The sequence below is a fragment of the Seriola aureovittata genome, chromosome 15 (assembly GCF_021018895.1).
Source record: "Seriola aureovittata isolate HTS-2021-v1 ecotype China chromosome 15, ASM2101889v1, whole genome shotgun sequence".
In the NCBI taxonomy this organism is placed as follows: Eukaryota; Metazoa; Chordata; class Actinopteri; order Carangiformes; family Carangidae; genus Seriola; species Seriola aureovittata.
This window is the reverse complement of record NC_079378.1, coordinates 8,870,001-8,888,934: the sequence shown is the minus strand read 5'-3', so window position 1 is coordinate 8,888,934 and position 18,934 is coordinate 8,870,001. Positions and strand designations below refer to the sequence as shown.

The window sequence follows — 18,934 nt, the reverse complement described above, 5'->3', positions numbered from 1 at the left end:
TTAAAAGTGCAGTAGGCTCGTCAAGTGTGAAATCTATCACTATTATTGTTATTTAGAGAAGTAGTTGTAGTCCTAGTATTTTTAAATTTCAACTTGTAAATTATTATAATTACAATAACACGCCATATATGATATATATTGATGATACTGTTGATGATGGGTCAGGTGCACGAGTTCCCCTGTAGTTGCACCGGTCAGACACATGATGGCGCTGTTGTATTTCTTAAGACAGAGTGGGAGCCGATCCAGGAGACGAACCACCGCTGGAGAGAGAGACACACACCGAGGACTATTTCTGTCACAGTGCTGCAGGGAGTCACTGCGCACAACAGTGAGTTGTGGCGGGTTTGTCTCGGACATGATGTGTTTCTCTTTAATCTGCCATGTTGCTCCTGTTCTTCAAAGGGCTCTTGTTTGGCTCGTGTTTCTTTCTGCTTTATTAGGGTCCTTAATTATATTTCAGCTTCTTATTATTTCTTGTGATTTTTTAAATGTTATTTTAATATTCATGTAGGTTAAATTATGCCTTATGTGATGTTTAATTCAACTTTAAAGTGGCCTTTTTATCCGCGGTTCATTTGTTCTTTACGAGACTATTACAGCTTTGTATTATATAATAATTCTATTGGGAGGGAGAGTTATTTTAGCCGGTGTTCAATGCTGAATTTGACCAAATTAAAACAAACTTCAGGGTGCTCATACGTGGATAATATCCCTCCCTAACAGTTCTTGCAGATAGATTGGATATTTTGAATAATTATAAAATTGTATGCTTTTATTTTTTAAGACAATCAACTTTAATTTCCTTAAATTAAATTGTAAGCTTTAAATTTTAGTTTGAGTTAAGATGCAGAGATTCATCTTTTCCTTTAATATTTTTCGACAAACCCTCTCCCATCGATCCAAGCACCAAACTCCTCCATTCACGTGCGGACCGTTTCTTCCCTCAGCTGTGAACTTGCTTAAATCCTATATGGGCTGATCCGCCACTGTCTGTCTCTCTCTCTTTCCTTCTATAAGCAGGAAACTGGAGCATAAAAGACTCTTATTCTCCATAATCAAGGTCAAGAGCGTTTTTCAATAACCTCTGGGAATTAAAGCCTGGAACGGCGCCAGTTCGTCCTGCCAGTCATTTCCACAGCCAGCTGAATAATATAAAAGTTGTTGACCTTTTGCACCTCGATGGATCAATACGTTGTCGCTTTATTCAAGAGAAAAAAAAAAAGGAAAAAAGGACTTCAGTGAATTATCTGTTAATATTTGTATTTTGTTTTGGATCCCCTCTCGGCGCTGTGATAAATAGTTTCAAATAACAGATGGTGCTGGAGGCTGAGACAAAGCAGCGAAATCTGGTAGCAATTATCCTCAATTATGTTCATTGTTATTTTGAGCTAATTATTGTTATTGTCACTTTAGTTTGTGTGTCTTGCGGCGCTGCAGCCTGCAATAATGGAGCCTACGGAAGACAATGGGGAGCAGGGACATGTTGTGACGGTGAAATATGGCTTTTATAATTGAACCCAACCAGCCGCTTTAAATAAAACAGAGATCTAAATGTACAGGCTGAGGTTTCACATCACATTCACCAAGTGTCTGCGGATTAAATAGTCTAATGGGCTCAACAGACTGTATGATGGCTCCACTGTTGTTTTCCAGTCAACTCTTCGTCGAGCGGCGCAGAGAGCAAAAGGCTAATTTGGTTAATGTGATAAAAATGAGAGATTTGTTTTATTAATAAAAATTAGAAATGATAAAATATTTTTTATGCATTAAAGGCCTCATAATTCAAAGTCATTTCCCGCCCTATTTAATATTTCCATTTATGTTGCTGTTGGTAGGCCCTAAGTAAAAGTAGATGTGCAGAGACATGAGGGTTTTCTACTCATTCCAGGTGAATGAGCGTCAGTCTGCAGCCCATCTGTACAGGGAGAAACTTTCCCGGTCGTTTTTCAGCCCTGTTATTGTGCGCACATGAATTTATCACGTTTACATAGAAGCGTTTTCACCCCTGAATCGTTTTTGTAAAATCCCTTGAACAAGGACAGAGCGGTTACCAGGCCAGGACAGCGGAGGACAGCGGGGGCAGAGCGGAGGAGAGGGGCTCCGTTGCCGCTGCATGAGGAGGACCAGTCTCCACTCCCGTCTTTGTTTGGGGGCGTCTCCTCTCCCTCTCCCTCTCCTGTCCCCTCCCCTCCTCTCCTCCGGTCCCCTCCCCTCTCCCTTCCCATCACTGGCTCCCTCTCCCTTCTTCCCCGCGGGGCGGGAGAAACCCGTGTTTGGTTCTCAGAGAGAGAGAGTGAGAGAGAGAGAGAGAGAGAGAGTCCTCTGGGAAGAGTCACAAAGCGTTTTCCTCAGAGAGAGAGAGAGAGAGCGCGGAGTGGCGAGAGAGCTCGGGAGTCATCCGCAGGAAGCAGCGCTGCTCTGGACCTCAACACACGTCCCGGACCAGTGGGCCGAGGGACGAGAAGAGAAAGCAGAAGAGCGAAAAGAGGAAGAGAGAAGTGTCAGACAATGATGACATCTGATCTAGGTGCTAGTTGATCTCTCTTTTCTCTGTGACAGCTTCAAGTGTGGATCTCCGAGCGCGCCAGGAGTGTCTTTTTCGCACCTTTCCACGCTGGGTCAGTCCGCTTCCTGGCGTCCCTCTGGCGATTTATACCCGTGTTTTTAAGTGACTGGCATTTTTGGATCTTACTGTTCCGATATGATCCCCCCTCCGTTTTAAGCGCCCACTCCCTCCCCAGGACTAGAATTAAAGGAATTAAAGAGTTCACCGCTTGGTTTCCAGCGAAGCGCACGCAGCAGCAGCAGCAGCAGCAGCAAAGAGCGCACCCACGTTACTCTGCCTGAAAATCAGAGTGAGAGATCAGGAGAACAAGTGCACAGCGAGGCGTGGGAGAGACACGAGGGAAGAAAAGAGGCACAGGCACTAAACTACGGAGGTTTGTTCATGTTTGGGATCCAGGAGAGCATCCAGAGAAGCGGCAGCAGCCTGAAGGAGGAGCCGCTGGGAGGAATGAACGCTGTCCGGGGCTGGATGCAGGGGGGCGGCGTGCTGGACGCCAACACGGCCGCCCAAAGGTGAGCTCTGCGCGGCTGGAGGAGACGCTACCACCCTCCATTTACCAAAAAACGTGGGAACAAGGGGATATTTCTGTCAGGACCTTTGCAGCAGCCTGTGCAGGACATGGGGAGAAACAGAAGCTGCTGTCCGGAGGAAGAGTTTTGGATTTAACTGCTTCTATGATCATTTGGGAAATTTAGATTCTCTTAAGAGAATAATTAAGAGAATAACACATTGGTTTGACTAATTTTAAGACAACACACTCAACAATTCATGGCTAAACAGTTACATTTCTACACCGCCTTTTCCCACAGTTCTGAGTTTAATGAACATGAAACTAAAAGAACAAATAAATAAAACTTGGCTTTTGTTTTGGGTTTAAATGAGGAAAAGAAAAATCGGTCCATCACCTGTCTTTTCTAAACAATCTCAGTTGTTTTCAAGGGGAATAAAATTCTCCTCTTGTCCCACAGAGTCAGTGATGTATACATTTTGAGCTCCTGTCACACATTATCATGAAGAACGACCTCCAGTAAAAAAAAACAAATCTGCTTCTAATTTCAGAAAATGTAAATAATATTTAAATTTTGATAAACCGGCCTCTCTTGATAATCATATCTTAATAAACATGTTAAATATCAGCCTTAAAACGTCATTCAAAGCAAATTAAAAATGTGCACACACTGCATTCACTCTCGCTGTTATCTTTATACAAAGTCAAAACTTTACAGCCTCTCCACTGTTCTAACACCGACTCGCTCACGCCTGTGTGTCCGCAGTGGAGTGGGTCTGGCCCGGGCTCACTTTGAGAAGCAGCCGCCCTCCAACCTGCGGAAGTCCAACTTCTTCCACTTCGTCCTGGCTCTGTACGACCGGCAGGGTCAGCCGGTGGAGATCGAGAGGACCAACTTCGTGGACTTCATCGAGAAGGAGAAGGTCGGTGCAGAAACTCACGGTGCTTTGATTCATTTCTAGATTTAATAACCCGGAACATTAATTACTATTTAAATTTTTAAAGGCCTGAATATTCCATTGTTGCGTGTGACATTACTGATGTCAATGTTTAATAACACATTTGAAACATTTAAAAGAACTAAACTTATCATTTTATTATTATTGTTTATTTTATTATCAACATATTTTTTATTTTTATTATTGACAATTTATAATATGCGTAAGAGACCCAGATAAAAGGCAATATATAACACGTGCTGTAACTGTAAAACCTCCTTCGATTCATTTGTGCATTTGACAAATAAAAAATCTCTTTCCACGTTGAAATAGTTTTTTAATTTACGGCTCAATTCAACACATCCACTTGTTCTGTATAAACAACGGCGGGCCGACCTCTCTCCTCATCAATTATGACACCGTTTAAATGAGATGAAATGCAGCGGGAGAATTTAGCATTGGATTTATTTGCCCTGCAAACACAACCAGTAATTACAGAGGAATTAAAAAGCCACAATAACACCGTGATTACACATGGAGAAATTACAGGGGCTGCCCCGCTTTAATATGTCCGCTGTGAACATAAATCTCATGTTTATTTAATGAATGACCGGTGTGAAGAATTCAATTACTTCTTGGGTGTATTCTGTACAATTCACAGGCCTGAATGTGCAACAGAGATGCTTTAAAAAAAAAAAAAAAAAAAAAAAAAAAAATCCTAATATTTTCAATAATCAGCTCAGTGTTTGTTGTGTGTGTGTTAAGGAGACGAGCGGAGAGAAGACCAATAACGGGATTCATTATCGGCTGCAGCTTCTTTACAGTAACGGTGAGTGAGGAGCCTGTCACACAAACACACACTCCTACACTTATTATAATAAATTTCACTAAATCAGCTTGATGGGCTGTTTGCACCTGCACTAACAGAATATGCACACATGGGATAAGCTGATATATATATATATTTTAGATTTATTGTGCAGCAGAGGGCCAACAGGCTGCCACAACTTGTTCATGTCACAGAAGCTGCAGTGTGATGTTTCACTGATGTGTAATTTGACTGATTTCTGGATAAATGTCACTATTACAGAGCAGCTGCTGCAGGCGATTAGTACCAGCTTTGTGGCTTTATCACCGTCACTGTACGCAAAATTAGTTATTCCAGCCTGAAGTGGTCTGTGTGACACTTTGAGCTGAAGTCTGCTGGCTGCATGCTGTTGTGGTGTGTATATATAGCTGTGGATTGTGGTGTTCAGGCCTACCAGCTCAGTCTGTAAAGCTGAGAGGGAAACAGCATCGACTGGCAGGAACACTCAGACTCCTCTGGGATTACGACATGTGGGCATAAGGCGCACTGTGCAATGTGCGAACTGTGGTTATTGACTTTAATATCTGTTGCACGTGGAAATGGACATTGCAAATGATATTGGCTGTGAGGGAGAGATGTTTTGAGCCAAAAGCCAACAGCGTTTAACACCATGAATGAAGCATGAATGGGAGTCTAATGGTTTCTGGCTGTTTGAATCACAGTTTTCAGAGACTCCAGGGTCTGAGGATAGAGGATATCTTTGTGCAAAATGTGAAAACCTTTATATTATATAAATAAAACCAACTTGGTATTGCATTTAAAAAAAAAAAAGAAAAAAAAAGAGATAAAAAGAAACACGCAGGTTGACTAACATTTATTTTCAGTGTGTGAATTGTTGAACAGCTACCGGCTAATTTTTAATACACACACGCACACACACATACAAGCTTCTCCAGTTGTTTCTAACCTTCGTGGCTTGTGACCTCTTACAGTGAAGCTACTGTGTGTCTGTGTGAGCAGTTCAACCAAAGACTGATTAGCATATTCCTTCTCAGATTGTTTTACTTGACTCATGTGTTGAGGCCTAAACAAGTGAAATTATTAACAAGATTTCCCTCATAAAAAAAGCTGAAAAATAGATTTAATGTTGTGTTTTCAGAAATATGTTTTTTTCTGTATCCCTATTCTCTTAATCACATTGTGACTCCTTAAATTTGTGGGTGCTCCCTGCTGTGTGAGGCAGGAATAATTAAGTTCATTCATTTTTTCCCACTCTGATCACTTTTTTTTATGTTTACCTAATTTGACATATTTTTAAATGCAGTTTCTTGTGTTGCTCTGCTTGTCAAAATCTATGTAAGGTTTATGATTATTATTTTCTGTTCTTCTGCTGCTTCCCAACAGGCATCAGAACAGAGCAGGACTTTTATGTTCGACTCATAGACTCCATGACTAAACAGGTAAACACACACACACAAACACACACACACACACACTCTCTCTCTCTCTCTGTCACCTCTCCTGTTACCTCTCTGACAATGAGCTGCTCCACTGATCTGCCTGTACTCCGCCGACCGCTTCTATCTGCATGTACTTGCACACACACACACACACACACACACAAGTGAGTGTGTATGTGTGTGTGTAATTCTGTGGGTGGGTGTTTCCAGTGTCTGTGTGTGGGTGGGTGGGGGCACACACACACACACACACACACACTGCATGGCTCCAGGCGTTTTTGCCTGTACTTCTCTCGCTGTGATTAGAGTGAGGAGGCAGCGAGCGGGTGTTGAGGAACAGGAGCGTAATTCTGCTGCTCACAGTAGGAAGTGGAAAGATATAACGGCACCTCTGGGATTTGGTCTGCTGAGTAGAGAGCATTTTCTGATCAGATCCAATTTTCATGTTAATGTTTGTGTTTTTGTTTATATGTACTTTTATGTGAGAGAGAGCGATAGAGAGAGCAGCAGGAAGAGTTGGGAGAAAGAAAGAGAGAGAGAGGCAAACTGAACAACACAAGACAGACTGTTAGTGCTGGATGTTGCTCAGGTAAACAGTTGGGATGAGGACTACATTCTTTTTGTTTTTTGCACAAGAAGCACAGAGTGAGAACTTTCTGTCAGGTGTAATGCATCGTGTGTGTGTGTGTGTGTGTGTGTCAGTGTGTGTAGTGAGGTATGAGGAGCCAAGAAGCCACGCTATGCGGTGAACGCTCGCTAATGTGACTCTGTGCTCTGATAGAGTCTCACATTGCTGCTGCCATGCCGCACCACATACTGTGTGTGTGTGTGTGTGTGTGTGTGTGTGTGTGTGTGTGTGTGTGTGTGTGTGTGTGTGTGTGTGTGTGTGTGTCTGTGTGTGTGTCTGGCAGGCTTAAGGGACCACACTGTTCCCTAATGACACTGTTTAGCTTGAGCATGGTGGGGTGACAGCCAGCTACATGCGCTCACACGCACACAGTCGGGCCTTGCTCCCAGTGGAAGATTCAGACTAGAAAAAGACGAATCTGATCCCCTCAAACACACACACACACACACACACACACACACATGCACTTTCATTTTTCATGCTCACTTTTGTGTGACTAATTAAACTGCTTTTTTTCTATTAAAAGAGATTTTTTAAGTTTGGAAAGGAAAAGTAATTTTTCCTAAGAGATGCTGATGCAGGCAGGTGTGTGCTGCACCTGTGGCCATCTGCCTGTGTGAGTGCTGGTCTGTATGTGAGTGTCTGTTTGTGTGTGTGAGTGGGGGGGTTATATGTGAGTGAGAGCATGTATATATGTGTGTAGGCACTTAGGCAAAACTGCACATGGAGCAATAAAGCATGCTTTGTTTTGTGTGTGTGTGTGTGTGTGTGTGTGTGTGTGTTCCCAGTGGTAGAGCAATGGAACACTAACAGGTGGTCAAACCAAAACAGCCGTGTGGTTGGCTTAGATGGTCAGTGATGTCATGGCTACTGTCTCTGTAACCACACACACACACACACACACACACACACACACACACACTGCTGGTCAGCGACTCATTGTTCCCAGTCACTGTTGTCTTACCAAACAGAAGAATTGAAGCTGCCTGGGTTTCTATCTAATGTTGTAAATTCATCAAAGCTGAAAACACTCAACAAATAAGTGAAGGGATGCTGCTAAAAACCTGTTTTACGTCAGTAGTTGTGTAAACATTGCTCTACAAAAGGTCTGCAGAGATCGTGCAGGCGAAACATCGACTTCTACTCCAGAAAACTTCATTCACTATCAGACTGACGGGCGGCTGAGTGGCTGCGGATACGTCACTCACCCCAGTTATAATTCGGCTGCAGCAGCAGCAGCAGCAGCAGCTCTCACTTGTTTCAAAGGTGAAAACTCCATTTTTGAATGCTAACAAATTAATTGGGCACGGCGGGTTCAGGTACTAATAGCAAGTGCTGAAGACACTAATTTATCTCTGTATATAGAAAGTAAACCCCAGGGACATGTTACACTTTCGTTTTTCTTTTCTTTTTTTGGCCAGTGAAACTAACTCTCAGTGAGAGACTGCATAGAGTCACAGAAGCTAATGGAGCAGCAGCTTGTCAGGAAGTGATGTCAGGACACATGTCAAAACATTATGGGGCCTTTAAAGTACAGATTTCCAGATTTGGTTGTTGTTGTTGTCAAGTATTAAAATCGGTAAAAGTCGGGATGAGTTTTGCTGAACTGTAGTTGTGCTGCATGGTGTTATTTGGCTCATCGATTCCGTTTCTCTCTTATTTATGATTTTGATTCTTCAGTGGTTGGCACCTGCTTCTGTTATTCTGCTATTTCAGTCTGTTTTCCTGTTTGTGTGTGTGTGTGTGTGTGTGTGTGTGTGTGTGTGTGTGTATGCATGTGTTGGGTGGGCCAGCGTTGATTGTGTTTAAATGGAGGAGCAGAGCACCTCCTCGCCTTCAGAAGCTGAAGCGTGGCGTCGGTTGATCATGACTCCGTTCCAGAGAATAAAGCGTCTGTCACTGCGGCCCTGTCGGATCACTAGCTCGCTAGTCGACCTGACACTAACGCAGGAGGAAGTGTGTTCCCCTGCTTAACGGCTCCTTGTTTACATGCCGCGCATGTCACGCCACTTCAAAGGTGGAGGAGAGAGCGGCGGAGATGCTGTATGAAAGGCTTGGTGAGGCGGAGAGAGGGAGGAGACAGAGGAGGAAAAGGCAGATGAAAGAGAGGAGCAGAGAAGATGAGGTGACAGTGTGAAAAAGAGAGCTGAGACAAACGATGGCCGGGAAGGGAGAGGAAGTTACACACTCGCACACGGGAGCCTGACAAAGAAGGTGGATTAAATGTTATCCGCACTTTTTTTGTTAATTGTGTCAATAAAAATGGCAGGCGGCTCGGGTTGCCAAGCAGGAGAGACCTCAGGATATTAGAAACTTCAGACCTCAGTTTAGCACTTTTTTTCTGTGAGTGGCAACTTTTTATGACCCACAATATCTGAGGTGTCCCGATGCAGTGAAGTCCAAACAGATCCAGAGTCAGCAGGGGAAGAACTGGATATTGTCTGCAGTTAAAAAATAAATAAAAAATTACCTGTTTCTTTAGTTCATCACTTATATATGTATAGAAAATAATATGTTGCACCAGTTTTGACATGATCAGATTTAAATTCTGCAAGATTTTGCACAAACTTATTTCTAGCACCACAAAGAGTTTTTTTCATATGAATTTAGACCCTATATTTCACTTTTCACTCTTCTGGTTGAACAACTCTTGCTGCCTACAGACGTCTGTCCTCCTTCCCTGCTAAATATTTAAATCTATGTTCTGCCGCAGCGTTAACAGCAGAGGTGATAAACCTTTAAAAATAAGGTATATCAGGATTTATTGACCTCTTCTGTGATTTTGGAGGAAAGCACAGTTACATCCGGCCTAGTTCTGTTTCGTAAAGATAAATGCACTCACCTGGCCCAAGGTGTGTGTGTGTGTGTGTGTGTGTGTGTGTGTGATAGAGAGAACAAAAGAACAAAAGAGCAAAAGTGCAAAGAAGAGAAAAGAAAAGAGAGGTTGCGATGACATTGATGCATGTTTGTCCAGGGTAGGAAGCAAGTTCAGAGGAAGTTGCATGGCCCACTCTTTTCCCATGGCACGGTGAGCAGGTCTAATCATAGACAGAACTATGGCTTATAAAGTACATTTCCTCTTCAAATTCTGCCTCTTCTATCTTTTCCTAATGTTCCCACACTCACATTTGCTTTCGTTAAACCATAATCGAGGGGAAAATATTACAGCTGAGATGTTGATGGAAGGGGTCTAGAGGAACAGTTTCAGATGTCTTGGCCGTTGGATCGACCTCAGTGTTGTGTTACCAGGAGCTTCTTTGCTTTGGCCGGAGTCAGTTAAACTGTTTTCAGTCTGGATACCTGTTTATTTTGTTTCTTTGGATACATGAATTCACTTCCCATGTGGCTGAAATTGTAATTTATCCTCTACTCTGCTGTCGCCTTGCACAGCTTCTGTGGTAAAAGTGGCTCTGCTGGAAATGTTAGCTTAGCTATAGCTCTGTCTACCTGTAGTTGCACTTTGTGCTGCGAGCTTAGATTGTTTTTGTTTCATATTACACACACTGGACCACCAGATTCCCCTTGAGGCTCCAGGTTCATGTGTCGGTACATTTTCAGCTGGAGTATGTGCACACGCAGGGAAAATTACCATATCGTAATGCGGCAAGTCTCACTGTTTTCCATCAACGCTGCAGAGCCCCAAGCGACTTTCCAAGTGCCATGTGGGGCTTTAGCGTCTACAAATGAGGGGCTCAGTCTACAGTCTCGGCTCATGTTGGAGCCCCATATGGAACATGCTGGCCCTGAGGTCCCCGTAAAACACAGGCTAGATTTCTGTCAATTCTTGGAGCGCCCAGTTTTTCCAAAGGACAACTTTTCTTACACAAAAAAGTGCAGTGAAAAGCAATGTTGAGTCTTGTCATTGAAGAGAGAGAGAGAGAGAGAGAGAGAGAGAGAGAGAGAGAGAGAGAGAGAGAGAGAGAGAGAGAGAGAGAGAGAGAGAGAGAGAGAGAGAGAGAGAGAGATCAGTCATTCATAATCCTCAGACTTTTGAGTTTTGCTTTGTTTGACACTTCATAACCTTTCCCGGTCATAGTCAGACAGTGAGCGTGCGTGACAGGTGAACTTGCATCATCAGGGTCACAGTTGAATACGTTGTGTTTTCTGTTCGTCGAAGTTCATCGAAGTGTTGCACGATGTTTCGACTCGTGAAGCTTTCACTCGGCTGAATCACCTTCATTCCTTCTGTTCCCCCTGATGGCAGCAGGTCGTCTGAACCCGCGCTGAAGACTGTTACAGAGGACAGTGAAACTTGAAGTGAGCTTGTCACTCGGTGGAAGTCGCCGCTTTGAGGAGCGACAGATCAAACGGACTGGAATAGACCAAAGACAGACAGGGCGTGTGTACTGATTGATAGATAGCTTAGTGGCGTGTGACTTGTGCTTTTTTTTTTTCGCTTTTACCCTGAACCGGAAATGTTGTGTAGTTGAAGCAGGTGAAACGCCTTTTTGTTTTTTGTGACCGCTGCTCTCTGGACGTTCAACTTCAGAGATTCACCTGATCAGCGAGTGAGCAGAGGAGATGTGGTTCGTTATTTTGCGGATATTCTCAGACAATGTGTGTGAACGAGGTGTGTGTGTGTGTGTGTGTGTGTGTGTGTGTGTGTGTGTGTGTGTGTGTGTGTGTGTGTGTGTGTGTGTGTGTGTGTGTTGGGTGGTGACAGACGCCCCGTGCAGAGACAGTGGGTGTGAGAGTGTGTATGTGATGTGGAGGTGTTACTGCTGAACTGCATGTTCTTTGAGGTGAAGTGGGAACTGCCACAACCTGATGGAAGAAAAATAAAGGCACGGCACAGCAACAGTGTGTAAAAAACAAAAACACTAATTCCTCCCAGTTTGACATTATCATTGTGTTTTCTCCTCAGCTGCAAAAATATCACCTCAGATATTGAGTGCAGTGTGCTGAGAACATGCAAATACATTTTCATGCATCCATGCACTGATGCAGACGACCTTCAACAGCAACAATCCTCTTCTGCTCACTCAAATGATGATAGGATGTTAAGTTACAGTTCATTTCTAGAGCTTATTGTGAACACATTCAATGAAAAGGCAAAACCAACAATGAAATATTAACAAGTTGCCAATGAGTCGTGTGCTGCGCTGTTCTGCAACGGCGAGTAAAAACTTATCACTGTTGCACGAAGCGCCATGTTCCCTCATTATCACAAACACGGGCTCTGTAGTTCATTTGGAGTCAAACATACATGCACCGTCTCGCAGCTGTAAATACTCACCAGAGCACCAAACAAACGCCTTTCTTCCTGTCTGAGTAACGTTTGTTAAAAACTACAATGCCCAGCTGTTTAAGGAAATGAAATAGCTTCTTTCTTTCTTTTATTTCTGTTATTATAACTTAACCAGCACCATATCAGGGATGGATGGAGAAGACTGTTTGCTGGATTTGTGTTTACTCTCTGTCTCTCAGCTCACAGTGTATTTTCTTTTTCTTCTCTGTGTCTCTCTCTTTTCAGGCGATTGTTTATGAAGGCCAAGACAAGAACCCAGAGATGTGCAGAGTGCTGCTGACACATGAGATCATGTGCAGGTGAGGATGACTGCAACGCGTCTTTCATCAGCTCACCTCCATCCTCATCATCGTCCTTCCTCTCTCCTCTCATCTGCTCCTCTTTTCTTCTTCTTCTGCTGCAACGTACTTTGTTCATCTGCAGGAAGTTCTCACCAGTCACCTCTCTGTGCTCAATACATTTCTTATTTTGTCAACCTCATTAACCCCCCCACACGTTCGCATGCACACCAAACCTTATCTGTTGAGGAAGATGAGTTTTAGCTATCAGAGTCGTTGCTTTAATTATAATCTAAAGATGAATTTCTTCGGAAGTAGGTTGGGAGGAAAGAGTTCTATTTATAGAGGCATTTTACCAACCTATCCTATACAATGGAAGGTGTGTGTGTGTGTGTGTGTGTGTGTGTGTCTGTGTGTGTCTGTGTCTGTGTGTCTGTGACGCCTGGTTAATTAGGACACAGAGAAACTCATTAGTCAATCTGAACCCTCCTGTTGTTTCATGGCTAACAAATGGGCCTTCCTCCACAGTCTGACTATAAAATATAGGCAGGGACTCACACACACACACACACACGGATATACACACATACTCACAAAGGAGAATGCATATGCACACTCGCTCGTGCACACCACTTATAAAAATTCAAATTTAGCACATGAATTAAGTTGTTCTTATTCCCTGACCTTGTCACTGAACAACTTTAAGTGTAACAATATAAATTGGGGTTCATCTGTATGCACAAGCAGGGATTTAAACCGTGAAATCAGGCACACTAATATCTTATTCTATAGCTGGCTGAATATTCCTCAGGCAGTTCAGCTGCAGAGGTTTATGGAAAACCTATTGAAATTCTGATGTGATTTGCAAGGAATTTATAAATAAATTGTATTTGGCAACAGATTTTACTGTAAATTATTGTTGTTCATCATGTGGCAAATGACTTGCGGACAAGATTTAACTATTGTGCATTGTACAGCATGCATGAACTTGTACTTGTACAGTGGAGAGGTGTCCGCCCTGCGTCTGTCCTGCAGGAATATTCAAACGTTCCCTCTGGGGGAGCAACAGTGCAGCAGCGGCGCACAAAGTACGACTTCTGCAACGAGTGTAAACTGTTTGCTCGTCTGCAGCAGCTGCTGAGGTCAAAGTTACGGCTGTTGCCTCGTGTTCTCACATGCTGATTCTGCAGCGGGGGCCTCACCCACAACACACAACGGGGAGCACACACAACACAAAGAGCTCAGGGCGTCCATTAATCCGTGTGGCTCATTGTCATGGTGGTGCTATTAGCCATATGCTCCCAGACAATCTGCCACCACACAGACCTGCCTCGAAAACCTGGTTGGAGCTCTGGCACAAAATATTGAAAGGTTTTTACCGCCGAATGGACGATAGGGAGAACTGAACAGTTTGTATCATGTTTCTAGTGGAAATATTGGTTTACTTTCATTTCTCTGTGTTTAAAACATGAAGAGAAAATGTCCATTAGCAGATTTCCCACTGGCAGTAATTGCCTCTTGAAAATGAAGATTATGTTAATATTGAAACGCTGGATATCTCATTAGGGAATTATACTCAAAGATTATCAAACATAGAGTCATTTATTGTTGTATATCTCATGAAGTGACAACAAAGAAAACAGCAAGTGCAAATCATGAACAAACACAGTTGATTCAGGTGGCCTTAAGATGGAAACCTTGATTCACCTGAAAAGTGAGTGTTCATGTTTCTATGATTAATCAATTCGTCATTTGATCCGAAGTATCTGAAATTTATTCCCAAAGCCCAAACTGAAGTCTTTAAACTGCTTGACCCAAAGATGTTGAACTTACAATGATACAAAACGGACCGAAGCAGCAAATGTTCACATCTGAGAAGCTGGAACCTGTGAATTATTGTGACATAACGACTGAGCAGTTATCAGTTCATTCATTGTCTCAGTCTGTTTCCTTTCACCAAAGCTACTGTAAAAATTTATTACGTACATTTCTTATATTTTCACATAAAGAACAAGTGAAAGTGGCATCTCCCAGTCATGCTTTTGAGACGTGTGTGTGTGTGTGTGTGTGTAGTGATGGGAGGAGGAAGAGGAGGAGGAGAAGATGCAGGGGGGAGAGCAGATGATTAGATCACCAGGATCCAGAGCAATAAGTGCTACATTACCCCCGATCCCTCCCCTCGTTTTCCTTCCCGCCACCCCTCCATTTATAACGTCTTCCACTCTGCTCCCTTCTCCTCTTCCTCCTCTTGTCCTCCCCCCTCCTCATCCACCCCTCCCCTCCTCTTCCCACCCTCACTCATCTCCCCCTGCCTCCATGCCCCTCCTTCCTCATCACTTAGCCCCCCCCCCTCCCCCTGCTCCCCATTTTCCCATCCCCTTATCCCCTCCACCTTTTCCCTCCTCTCCAGCCTCTCGCTGGTTCCTCGCCGCTCTCCGCTGGCGACCGAGTAGTGACCCAGATCACAGAGCAGCGGAGAGGAAGTGACAGGGAGAGTAGAGAGAGAGAGAGAGAGAGCGAGAGCAGCAGATAGTGGAGACAATGTGTAAGGTGTAACATATCAGTCTCTTTCTTTTCACCTCTGCCATCTGTGACAGTGGGAAACCTGAGACGTCTCCCCTTCCTCTTCTTCCCACCCTACCACCCTTCCTCTGCCTCTCACCCTCTTGTCTTAGCTTTCCCTCCCACGCTCACCCTTTCACTCCCCACCCCCCACCCCCCCACCTCTCCTGCTTACACCTTTATTCATAATTGATGCAAGCAAGAAAGACAGACTTGTTGTACGTACATGTGTGAATTTTGGTGAACATGCCAGGTTTTTTTTCTCTTACTTGCGTGTGTGTGTTTGTGTGTGTGCGCGTGTGTGTGTTTGTTTATCCCAGCCTCAGGCCTCTTTAGTCCTCCCCACCCTTCACTCCACCTGTTCATCAGCACATTCAGGATAGGATAGTTGTCATGTGGTGCAACTCTTAAAAATGAAAGCCTGGTGTTTTTTTGTTTTTTTTTTCTCAAATAAGCAGCAAGTCAATAAACTGTTTCGCTCCAGATCTAAAACGAGTAGAAACTGTTTCCAGGAGATTGTCTTGTTATTCGTCTTACAGCAATAAGAACATACTGCAGACATCAATATGATCTGTGTCTGTTATTCATAACATTATTTACAAGCAAAACAGTCAAAACATAAATCTTAAAATGAGATGCCACAGATTTTAAAGGTTTCTTGACATATGGAGATAATGTGCAGCACCATTGTTCCTCTGTTTAGGGAGAGCCCCGGGACATAATTTGGTGTTCATTTGCTGTTTTAGCTAAATTACTGCCTGAATGGTTTGTGCATTGTGCTCTGCTAATAAACAAAGAGGCTGTTAGACTTGGAGTGTAACCAAACAGGATATGTCACCGACTTGGAACAAGATCCGAAAAGGAGCAGGCTATCAGAAGCCAACACTGAGCACAAAGATTTTTTTTTAATGTTTGGGAAGAGAGAGAAAAAAGAAAAGTAAAATGTAATGATGGTAACCAGATGGTGCCAATGGTTTCAACAACTCCTCCAACCCGAACAACCAGCGTTTTCCTTCCCCCCTCTGATACGACCCAGAGGAGTGTCTCCTGAAATATCGCACCTATGCCGGCAGCCATGGTTACAATAATAAACACGCCGACTGTACCAGCAGTGGCGTACCTACCTTCATCGCCATGGTTACTATAATAATGGTCATGGCTTGGTTAGGTTTAGGAAAAGATTGTGATTTGAGTTAAAATAAGTACTTCCTCAACGTTACGCTGTCCTCGTTGTCATGGTTACGACATAAACTGCTTGCTTTCGCTTGGGATTTGAACGCCGCTCTCCTGTGTCATATTCCCGTGTTTTCTCCATCCACCCTAACCTCCTTTCTCCTGACTCTTCGGACTTCGACGCTCTTTATACTGCGTCACCGCTCTTTTCCCTTTGCTCCTGTCATAATTACTGCGGCCGCTACATGTTGCCTAACAACAAAACGCCACTATGGGTCATAGTAACCTGCTGCACAAACGACCTATGGGTTTTTTACAAGACAGTCTCCCTGTGTGTGTCCATCATACACCGTTTTGAAGCTGACAGTAATAGAAAGAAATGATGGACAGTGTTTATCCACTGAGCAGAGCTAGAAAACACACGTCTTCTATAACTGTGTTTGAGATTACACTACTAACAGTCAGTAGACTCATTATGGCTGTAGGTACTACAGAGTGTGTACTAAGATTTAGCAGGGTTTGGAGCACATACACAAAATGGCTAAGCTCACCATCTGGCTGGTCTCCTTAAAATACAGTTTATTTCTCTCTCGATGCCGCTATACACTTGCCTTATGAGTCTATTTTTATCGGTGCCGTCAGCGGAGCCCTGCTCGGCGTGGCAGGCTTTCTGTAAAACTCCCGGTGGCCTCTTTTAGACAGATTTGATCAATTGCTGTGAATTTGGTGACACACACGCTTTACATGAGTACAGACAAAGCGCATAATGTAACACTGCCATTTAGATGAGCTGAATCTGAACCTCCAGATACTGTACTGTATGTTCCCTGCGTCTGACTCTGTTCTAACTTCGCCCTGTGTCTTCTCTTCTCTTCCCCTCTTTTAGTCGGTGCTGTGACAAGAAGAGCTGTGGAAACCGTAATGAGACACCCTCAGACCCTGTTATCATCGACAGGTACCATCTCTCACTCCGTCTCCGTCTGTCTCTCTCTCTCTCTCTCTCCAGCGCACACACACTCCTGCGCACACACACACACACACACACACACACACGCTGGATGAGGGACTTGTGGTGACCTGTGTTTGAATGGCGGCGTGGGATGGGGTGTTTGTGTGTTTAGATGATCCGCTGTCAGTCCTGAAATAGATGCTCCTCAGATAGAAGCGTTGGCTTCTGAAGCCAGACGGAGTGAAACATTTGCGGCTTGACGCTTTGCATTTATAACACAAACAGCAGGACTCATGAGGGGAGGTGAATTGCTGAAAGTAGCAGGGATTAAAGGTCCACACACACACACACACACACACACACACACACACACACACACACACACACACACACACACACACACACACACACACATACATACATACAAACACACGTTTTATTTACATGTGCATGTGCAGTTCGGTAATGTTATAACAGAGGGGACACAAATGCACATCAGCTGCTCGGTTGCTACCTCATATTTGGCAGATTCAGCCTCATGCGCACACACACATGCACACCTTCAGACTTGAGTGAACAAACAGTGCTCAGATGCGTGTGTGTGTGTTTCCTCTACGTAATGCAAAATACAAAGCTGTTTACGAGCAGGAGCTGTCTGTCGTTGTCACTGACGCTCCTGTCTGTCTGTCTGCCTCTTTCTTTCTTCCTGTCTGTCTGTCTGTCGACATGGAGGACTGAAGTTACCCCCCCCCCCCGTCTCTCCTGCAGCAGCACAGAAAAATGGGTCATGAGCAAAGAAAAAAAAAAGTGACAGAGAAAACCTGAAATGAGATCCAACCTCATTTTAATCTGATTTCTTCTTGGCAGTTGTTTTAACTCTCTGTGAGCAGGTTTTTGCTGTGTGAGTGTGTGTTTTCTGTGTGTGTGTGTGTTTGGCAGTGAGTAATTCACAACAGGGGAGGTGAAATTATGCTGATTCTCATCACTCTCACTACATTATCAGAGAAGCCAGTCATCGATTCTTGGTTGTAGAAAGTTGTAGACACGGTACAAAATGTTGAATATATGAACAAGTTAAAGCCTTTTTTGATGAGATTATAGTAAATATTATCCAGTGTGACCTGATGTATGTTTATGTGAAAATATTCAGGCCCTTTTTAATACAGAACATAATCACAGCACTGGCAGGATGTCACTGTATCTCCAGCCCTCTTCTTTAATGATCTTCACTGGCTACAAACTACACACTCCTGTCTATACACCTGGTGTTTTTACGGTATAGGCGGCTGTAATGGCTATCAGCTCTTGACTTTCTGTTTTTGGCGATATTCATGCCTTCCACATCAATTCAACTCAAATCACACTGTCATCAGGTCATGCGAGTCTTTTCTTACTTCCTGATTCTCTGCATTTTGTAGAGGAGGTGCAAGGCTTTAACCCAGAGCAACGACTCAGCACGGCTTTGACAGCTGAGGCAGCCAAAGGTGTGAAAGTGTTGTTGTTTTGTTCTTAAACCACAAAGGAAACAAAGCAAAGTGTTTCACGTAGCGTAACACTTTCTGGTACTTTATCCGAGGGTCAAATATGCATGAATTGATGTTTCATGTGTTTTTCAAATCAAATCAAATCAAATCAAATCAAATCTTAATATCAAAGCAATTCTGTCCCGTTTGCGTGTGTTATATGTATGTATGTACTGTATATATATATATGTATATATATATATATATATATATATGTATATGCTAGGATCTCTTAACACAAAAATATTATCTTATCTTGACCCTATAGAAGAAGTTGTATATATATATAT

General features: G+C 43.4%; 1 protein-coding gene across 2 annotated transcripts in view; it reads left to right on the top strand.

The window, feature by feature from the left end:
• The first annotated feature begins 2,377 nt into the window (after positions 1 to 2,377).
• LOC130182163 (transcription factor COE1-A-like) overlaps positions 2,378 to 18,934 on the top strand; it is an 86,865-nt gene continuing 70,308 nt past the window's right edge. For both annotated transcript variants that reach the window (XM_056396827.1, XM_056396826.1), the window contains exons 1-6: positions 2,378 to 3,081; positions 3,844 to 4,000; positions 4,781 to 4,844; positions 6,228 to 6,283; positions 12,385 to 12,458; positions 17,059 to 17,127. In XM_056396827.1, the coding sequence (XP_056252802.1) occupies positions 2,951 to 3,081; positions 3,844 to 4,000; positions 4,781 to 4,844; positions 6,228 to 6,283; positions 12,385 to 12,458; positions 17,059 to 17,127 (551 nt within the window). In that variant the 5' untranslated portion in view covers positions 2,378 to 2,950. The remainder of the gene's footprint in view (positions 3,082 to 3,843; positions 4,001 to 4,780; positions 4,845 to 6,227; positions 6,284 to 12,384; positions 12,459 to 17,058; positions 17,128 to 18,934) is intronic.